This window comes from Misgurnus anguillicaudatus, chromosome 2, assembly GCF_027580225.2.
Source record: "Misgurnus anguillicaudatus chromosome 2, ASM2758022v2, whole genome shotgun sequence".
Taxonomy (NCBI): domain Eukaryota; kingdom Metazoa; phylum Chordata; class Actinopteri; order Cypriniformes; family Cobitidae; genus Misgurnus; species Misgurnus anguillicaudatus.
Window position 1 is genome coordinate 29131991 of NC_073338.2, and position 9425 is coordinate 29141415.

The window sequence follows — 9425 nt, forward strand, 5'->3', positions numbered from 1 at the left end:
AAAATAACAAAGCATTAGGGCAATTCCATGCAAAAGTCAACCTTATCATTAAAAGTAAAGTTTTTACTCAAAGTTTTTAACCATATTGATTTCTCAGATGTCTATATTTGGTGGTTTAAATAGCCATGAAAAGTCTCTGTTAAAGTTTTTAAAGCATTTTTTAATTATTATTTCTCATAGTTAAGTAAGTGCAGATATCAGAATTGTCACGTCCATAACAGGGACATGTCACATCCATAAATTTGCATTAAAAAATTGAAATAAAATAAATATCAAATGTTCTTTGAAGAGCCAACTTTTCTTTATTTGTTGGGTATTGCTTCTGGTTTGTGCCTTTTAATTTACAGTTTTAATTTAAAGTATGTTGTCTCCCAAAAAAGTATTTTTTGTCACATATTTTTGTGATGTCTGGACTCTATCATCAGGGATTTTGGAAAATATAAACAGATAGTTCAAAAGATTGGTAGTAAATTCTTTGAGAATATATTTCAATTTTGATTGCAAATGTCACATGTCACCTCCATAAGGCTGAAATTGTTCAGTGTTAGACTTTTGGTCCAAACATTACAGATAAATTGAATATTTTGTGCATCTGTTTTCCTCTATCGTGTTTTATTTTTCATGGAATATATTAAGGCAAGGCGGAACATTCAATAATAACATGTACTTTTCATTATGTAACCCTCTTCTGTTGCAAGAGCAAATTATGTTTTCTAGCTGAGGTCTTAATGTCTCAGGCAAGTATAAAGGATGCTAAAGAACTGAAGTGAAGTATTTGTAGTACACAGATGCTCTTTTCCAAGAAATATCAGTTTTGTGTTTCTTTAACATCTTAATCTTCTGTGATCTTAATCCTAAATCTCTGCTTTTGTGGGTCTAGACGAATTCAAGATGCTGAGACAAATTTCTGATGCTCTTACAAAAATCAATAACCCTAATCATTATATGACAGCCAGAAGGCAAATGACTGCATTTAGACAAAAGAAAAGATGGACAAAATATGTTTCATCTCAACTGGAATTAGTGGGATATTGCTGTGATGCTCTGTAAATGCTCTGCATCTCATTCTAGGAAAGACGTACAGAAACAGGTTGGACACGGATTCTAAGGGACCATGTGAGGTTAAGATGGACTTGTCCTGAGAGGACTAGTAAGATTAAGGCACAGGCATCTGTGTAATGTTACAGTGACTTGTTTATGTGTTATTTAACATTGCATAATATGTCATAAGAGTATACTCTTCAGTAAAAACCTCTTGATAATTGTTCCCCAAAATCTCTTGCAGCTTCCTCTACAAGTTAATGTTTAAAAACACATTTACTGTATCAAGCACAGGAAAGATATTTTAATTATGCATTGTGTTACAGAATATGTTGTATGAGTAGTGAGGTAAGACACAGACTTTGAATGACACAAGGCTTTCATGGACCTCATGCAGGACAGCCAATTGATATGATGTAAAGAAAAGTTAAAGCTCAAATTGAATCAAGTCCATGTTCTCGAGGAACTCTTGGCTGAACATATCTGACAGAAGATCTCACTAGGATCAAAATGTGAGTGAACACAGAAGGTTGTCCATATGCAAGCTACTGTCAGCAGTGTCTGGGGGAAAATAAGGTCTTGCTGTACTTTTAAGAAAAAATACTGTTATTTTGAGATATATCTATTTAAGTGTATTATATATATGTGGCCCTGGACCACAAATGACCACCAGTCATAAGTAGCACGGTAGGCCTATATTTGTAGCAAAAGGAATATAAATGTTTTATGCCAAATATAGGATATTATGTAAAAATCATGTTTCATTATATTTTGTAAATTTCCTACCGTAAATATATCAACATTTAATCAGCTTTGATATATTTGATTTATTATATTTTATTTTTTATTGTTTTATTTTATTTTATTTTTTATTGTTTTTGGTTTTGTGGTCCAGTCACATATGGATTTTTGTTTTGATATAATCAATATCAATCTGAAGAGTTTTAACATGCTATAAAGATATTTAATTAGAAAAATAAATCACCTAAACAGGAATCGCAGGACTTTTATTCCCCCTGAAAAAGCCACTCTAAGTGGTTAGCGGGTTTTAGCTGGATTAGCTGGTTTAACAAAGATGTTTTTTGTAGTAGGGTTTTGAACACTTTTTAGCTGGTCAAGCTGGTCTTAGCTGGTCAGATTGCAAGACCACACCAGCTTGGTCAGCAGCTTGATCAGTTTTGCCAGGCTGGGAGGACCAGTTTAAACCACTTCATTTCATCTTAACCCAGCAAAAACCAGACAACCACCTTAGGCTGGTTTAGCAATTGTATTTCTTTAAATTATTTTTGATTCCATATTTGCAGTGTAAATCTAAATATTTCCTGTTCTTACACTTGACGCCCTCTAGTGGCAATTCGAAGCCATGTCATATTTTTGCCCGGAACCAATACATTTAATCTTCGTTTCCACCGACCCGTTTATTTTACAGGACCACTACATTGACAACAGTAACACGTGAGAAAAGCAAAGATTAGGCTACAGTAAGTTATTAAGATTTGATTTGAATAATAAATTAATATGTATATCTCTTAATTTTAAATATTGTCATGAATGGCGATACTATGCAGTAAGACAGTACATTAATAAATCAGCAACCTATTGCTAAATGTATTTGCATTTCTGCTTGGTGTTTGTTTTATTTTTATTAATTACGTTTAATGCATTGATTAAAAATAAGGTCTTCTTACCCAGTAAATAATGATAGCAGTGGAGGCTGGACTGTATATCGGATCTGTGTCCGATCTGAAAGACGTGCAGATGTTAACAGATGCTGGTATAACGCATATACTGACCGTTGACTCGGAGGAACCAGCTCTTACTGGATTTCACACGAAATTTGTCCGTGCTCTGGATGATGCATCTGCAGATCTCCTTAGCAAACTGGATGACTGTATCAGCTTCATAACGGAGTCTCAGACACAGTCTGAGTGTAAACTATCTGCTGTTCTGGTGCATTGGTAGGTTTAGTACTTTGCAAACACTTTTATTATAAAATATAATGTTTAGTGTAATGTTAATGTGCAAACAAATTGTTGGAAACGTCATGCATTTCATATGTATTTATATTTATTGATCATTGCTGAGCATTCTTGATGAATAAAAGCATTGGAAAATTGTATACGTTTTTTGTGTTTGTTGTGAATCACTAGTCAACAGTTGCCTTTTGTACACCTCTGAAATGAAACTTATTTTTCTTCTGCAGTCATGTAGGGCAAAGTAGAAGCGCTGCTGTGGTGACAGCTTACTTAATGAAAACACAAGGCCTGAGTTTACAAGATGCATATACTAAACTACAAAACCTAAAGCCTGATGTTAAGTAAGTATGTTTCATTGCATATCCTCGGCTGGAGAGTTTGTCATTAAGGTTAAAAATCTGCTCAGAGATTTGTCAAACATTTCTCTTATTTTGTTAAAATGAATGAAGAGTTTATGGACCAGCTGGCTCTATTCGAATTAATGGGTTGTAAAGTAGACACCACAAATCCTTTATACAAACAGTTTAGATTAAAGAAAATTACAGAGAAATATCCAGGTAAGTATGTAGAGTTCATTACTTTTTTTTTAACTTACCTTTTTGCATTTACTTGCAACAATTTACTTGCATTTTAAGTACATTTTACCTCCTTAGTTTAAGTATTAAGTAGCTTACAACTTTAATTAAAGATACTTTTAAAATCCCTATACTAAAGAAACTCAATATGCAAGTCGTTAGTTTTAATATTTTCATCAATTCAGAGCTCCAGAATGTTCCAAAAGATGTGTTCGCTGTTGACCCTGCCCAAACCCAGAATGCAGAGGCTGTTTACAGATGTAGAAAGTGCAGGTACATTTTTTTTCTGCACTTTTATAAACTTTCCAAAGCACGGGACACCAAATGCAAATGGCATGAACAAATGTGACATTGCCCGCATTTGTGCTCTGATCCAACAGGCGGACACTTTTCCGCCACTCCAGCATTTTGAGTCACTGCGTGGGAGGCGGAGCCTCAGCATTCTCTCATAAAAAGACTAAGATGGTGACCCCTACACATGAAGATCAGACACAGTGCACATCCTATTTCATAGAGCCAGTGCAGTGGATGGAGCAAGCCTTGCTGGGTGTTATGGATGGACAGGTAATACCCGACTGCTTCACACATCTGGATTGAAGCATATACCATAAAATATTTGAATGAAGGATAAAGATGTCTGAAAAATTGGGTGATATTATGCTTTTTACAGATATGATATCTGTTTCTTCTGCTAGGGAGGTTCTATATCTGTCATTTATGAATTAGTTTACTACTATATATGGATGCATCTTACACAAATCATAACTTGACAGAATTGGTAATATATTCTTTTTTTATTCTTGTAGCTTTTGTGTCCCAAGTGCAACTCAAAGCTGGGCTCCTTTAACTGGTATGGTGAACAGTGTTCATGTGGCCGCTGGGTGACACCGGCCTTCCAGATGCACAAAAACAGAGTGGATGAAATTAAATACATCAGTATATGTCCACTCAAATAACCCACAAATAAACATTTGTAAGATATGCACAGGATTGTTTAGTTATTGTTGTAAGTATAAATGGAAAAATATTGAAGACAACAGTGTTGTAACATATGTATAGATAGATACATCAATATTTTTCAGTTATTTTATAAATACAGATTACTAGCCCAGTGCTTTATGTGAACACAGTTTGTTTTTGCATGGAAAGCACTTGTTTGATTCGATCTATCTATTTGCTTCTGATTAAATTCTGATTAACCAAACCTTATTATTTTGAAATCTTGCACTAAAACAGTAGAAAATCCTTCCACTGGGTGGCGTCCTATAACCAGGACTGCAATTAAGCCTGAAATATCAGGACTGATATTTATAGTGTCTCAGAGCAAGCATTGGTTCTGTCTTGACACTATACTAGCAAAAGGTGTCTGGATTTCACTGCAAATGAATCTAGTTGTTTATGGTGACATTATTTATCTAACGCTGTACTACTAAATCAGCAGTTATAGAGTTAAAGAAAAACAGGTCTTGATGTTTGAATTGAGCCAGCTTCTTATATTTGACTATTTTTAGCACTGATTCAAATAGATGTTGAAGTGGCCTTCATTTTATGTAGTAATGTGTTTATAGAGAGTCACTGTGGGTGGTAATGGCATGGAGTTGTGAGATCCTGTTGTGTTTATGAGGGTCATATTCCCTATGTAATGACTTGTACTCTCTCTCTGTGAAGTGTGAAGTGTATCTGTGCTTCGGTGTGCCAGCAAGACGAGAGAGAGAGAGAGACTTTATCATTCGGGAGAAAAGCAGGTTTATTATCATATTAGTCAAATATGAGTTAAATATCAATGTAATTGGAATGAAGTGGTTCTTTGTTCTCCAGCTCAACCGTTGAAGTGGGCTCAGGCCAACCCAGTGGGATTGGAATCATGGTTGCAGGCTCCTTTCCCAGAATTAGCAGCTTTGCTTGATTGGTTGTCATGATGAAGGTGTGGAAAAACTAAGCATCTGATTGGTTCAGAGACCTAAAACTGCTGTTTGACAATTTGGGCTGCAATACACATTTTGTTTCAAGAGTAGTAAGTGTAAACAACTATTAGTGTTTCACAGAAATATATCAGGAAATGAGAAAAAAATCTGTTCTTACAAATGGAATGGGCAGTGTTGCCCTTATGTTGACTGTAAAACTGGGATTGGGTGGGTGTGCGTGATACTCGCTGAATAGAAAGACAATGTAGTTTAGGCTGGTTGACTTTAGTGCACCATGCAGTGTTTAGATTTTTTTTAGCAAATTGCACATCTAAAAATCAATTTAGAAAGTCTCTTGCAAGTTGCAACTTGACGAAACTGGAAGATTTCAGACCTCTTCGACTTAAAATTTACTTGTTGGCTAAAAAAATTTTTAATAGGTAATTTCTGTCAATTTTGAGAAACAGACTGTTGCCACAAGTGATAAATATATAGAACTTGAACTGAGCCAACTAAAAAATGAAAATGCTAGAAATTTTGAGTTAGAGAGGTCTGATATTTTTTTATAGTGTATCTTCTAGGCAAACATATGGCATATATGGTATAAAATCACACTTCTCGATTAGTAGATTGTCCTAGTGCTTAGCACTAATGTAACTCAATCAATCATGCTATTTGACGCAATGCAAATTTGCAATAGTTATTATAGCATAACCCTTTTTGCTTTTATGGTAAGCTGTTATAAAAATAGTTGGCGTGTTGCATTTGTCAACATAAAAATATGACTTTTAATAAGTTCAATACCTTGATTCCAATAGCTATAGATATGCATTATATCACAGGAAACAATACATGTCTAGGGTCATGTTTGGTAATGCACTGGAAAAAATGATTCATTCAATTTACTTAATTTCTTTAAAGGTGCAGTGTGTAAATTTTAGCGGCATCTAGTGGTGAGGTTGAGAATTGCAACCAACGGCTCAGTCCACTGCTCACCTCTTGCTTTTGATACGCATAGAGAAGCTATGGTAGCCGCCACCGGAAAACATGTCATCGTTGGAGACAACTTAGTAAAAAAGTAGCTGTTAAGGGCTTCTGTAGAAACATGGCTGCACAAAATGGCGGCTTCCATGTAAGGGGACCCTCTGTGTATGTAGATAAAATGTCTCATTCTAAGGCAATAAACAAATAACAGTTCATTATAAAAAGGTCTTTATACACCCCTGATAATATAGTTTTGTATACTATTTTGCATTTCTGTCAAGAGATCTTTCTAAAAATTACACACTGCACCTTTAAGGTAGGTGGTCACAAGCAATTTATTAAAAAAAATGGAAAAACAAACAAAATTTTTTTTTTTAAATGTAGATTAGATAAATTGATTGCGATCACTTACCTTAAAAAGTTAAGTAAATTAAATGAATCATTTTTTTTCAGTGACAGGTGCTTACTGTGAAGTGTACTGGCAATACAAACAAGCACCAGACTGTTTCTCTGCTATATCCTGTAAAAATATAAAGTAAATGCATTTAAGTGACAACCATATGGAAATGTGTTTTTTGTGTTGAACATCTGGCTAACTGCTCACACAACATCTGAGCCGTTTAGATGGAAGTGGGAATGTCTCATTGTCTTGTTCAGGATAAATGAGATTTAAATAGATTTTTTGGTTGAATAATGTTCATGCATAAGAATGACTATTTAGATATTTTTGTTTAGTATTTATATTGTGTTATTTGCTTGGAGCTTTTATTAATTTAAATGAGATAATCAAAATATTAAAAACATTTTCCTAAAGATGTGTTTTAAAATAGTTTTAACATTTTTAAATCAAAACTTTTGCTCTTGTTATCAGTGGTTTGCTGTCCGTCTTTCCAGCTGTATTAGTTTAAAGAGCTAATTCACAAATATGCACATTTAATTTTACTCATCTGTTAGTAGCCACTTCTGCTTTGGAGTTTGTATTAAAAACATGTCACAAGTGACACAGCCTTGGGCTATTTAAGTAGTTTCAGTTGTATAGACCTTATTTCCATGCCACGTCTTTAAATATTCCTCTTCAGAAAGGTCACAGCAGTGACACATGCTTCTTTCATCTAAAGAGACACATACTGTAAATGGCAACAGAACAGCTGTAAAAAAATGTGATGAAAATTAAAGCACATATTTAATGTAATCGGTCCAGTCTTTCATGAGAAGCTACTGGATGTGACATTTGTCTTTAAGCATCTGTGGACTGTGAGTATTATTGATGTCTTCCTTTGGCTTGCGATCAAGGCAGAAGTATTTAAAAAAACCAAAGTGCCCATAGTACCCTGTTGAAATGATGTCCTTTACTGCCAGTGGTGTTATGATGAAAATAAGAAAGATGCCTATTCGCAGAGGCCCCAGCTAATGCAGGACAGCTAAAACTTTGTTTACATTTTTTTATGACTTACCAATTGTGTATGGAACCTCATAGACCCATAATTGTACATTTGCAGAACAACATACATTTATTGTGTTTTAAAAAAGTGCTTATGTGCACAATAGATGGTATAAAAATATTACTTTTACTGAGACATTTCTGACATGTTCTCTGTTCCCTCATTGATGCAGTATTGTGCAAAAGTGTTAGGCCATCACCAGTTTTGTTGTTTTAGTTTTAATGACCATCCATATATTTTTCTCCCTCTCCTTATTAAGATATATACAGCAAACACAGGAAATATGTACACAAAATGCCCCCCAGATAAAATAAGGGGGGTACACACTTTATTAATTTATAGGGTCAATATTGCAAAAACATCAAATGGGAACACATTGGTAGGAAACCCTTCTGAGTGTTAAAACTTTATGAATCTCTTCATGTGCTACATTAGTCCATGCATTAAAATGCTAGGTTATTTCAACCCATGGTTGGGTAAAGTATATGGAACAACCCAAACTTTGGTTTTACATTTACCTAAATGTCTTATTTTTACACAGTCACTGGGTGAAACCACCCGGAATGTGAAGTGCTCTTGTATGTTGGTGTTTAATGCAAAACCATTGTCAATAATAATAAACTGATGCTTATTTGCATAACCTTGTCACAAGTAAACCTGTCAGGACTCTGCCATAAAGGTCTTGTTTTATATTTATGTTTTATCGTGATGGCAGGGTTCTGACAGTCTCTTGTTTCATGTGGAGGCTCATGGCCTTGTATATTGGGTCATGTGCCTCTGGTGTCTTGTTCTTAGTCCCCGCCCCCTTGTTCTCCTTGTTAATTATTCATTATTAGTTATCCCTCGCACCTCTGTTGCCCTCGTTTAGTTCCCCTATTTAATCTCCTCTTGTCTTGTGCTGGTTCATTGTGTTTATATGTGTCGTGTCATGCAGTCATATTGTTCAGTAGTGTTTCATCTTAGTCTAGTTCATCATGTTTAGTCAGTGTTCGTAATATCATGTTTAATGTTGTGTTGCCCCTCGTGGGTTTTTGTTTTCATGTTTTTTTGTTAATAAATGTTCTATGTTCACCCCCCGACATCGTCTGCGCTTGGGATCTCTTGGCCGTCATCCCAAACCCTGACAAAACCTGCACCTAAAGTTCTGCTGGGTTATTTTTTAAACTCAATGCTGGGTAAAAATTGGACAGAACACATGTTGGGTTAATAAATAAATTATGCTTGGTTGTTTCAATTTACAGATATATTTTCTCTGAATATTTGGTTGTTTCAATGCAATGTTGGGTTGTTTCAACTCACTGTTGGGTTAACAGCAACCCAGCATAGGTTTATTTATTAACCCAACATGTGTTCTGTCCATATTTACCCAGTGTTGGGTTAAAAATAACCTAGCAGAATTTAAAGGAACAGTATGTAGGATTGTGGCCAAAACTGGTATTGCAATCACAAAACTTGTGGCTAAAACTGGTACTGCAATCCCACAACTGGTGGCCAATACACAAA

The 9425-nt window shown here is 34.9% G+C and overlaps 1 protein-coding gene across 2 annotated transcripts; it reads left to right on the top strand.

Moving 5' to 3' along the window:
• Positions 1-2371: 2371 nt before the first annotated feature.
• Positions 2372-4796, top strand: dusp12 (dual specificity phosphatase 12). 2 transcript variants are annotated; one of them, XM_073876417.1, is made up of 7 exons: positions 2372-2522; positions 2734-2999; positions 3245-3352; positions 3450-3574; positions 3778-3865; positions 3973-4156; positions 4399-4796. In XM_073876417.1, exons 2-7 carry the CDS (start codon positions 2740-2742, stop codon positions 4546-4548), a joined length of 915 nt encoding a protein of 304 aa, XP_073732518.1. In that variant the 5' UTR covers positions 2372-2522; positions 2734-2739; the 3' UTR covers positions 4549-4796. The 2 variants fall into 2 exon arrangements, with proteins under 2 accessions (XP_073732518.1, XP_073732522.1); XM_073876421.1 differs by having other exon boundaries at positions 2382-2522; positions 2720-2999.
• The last annotated feature ends 4629 nt before the right edge of the window (positions 4797-9425 follow it).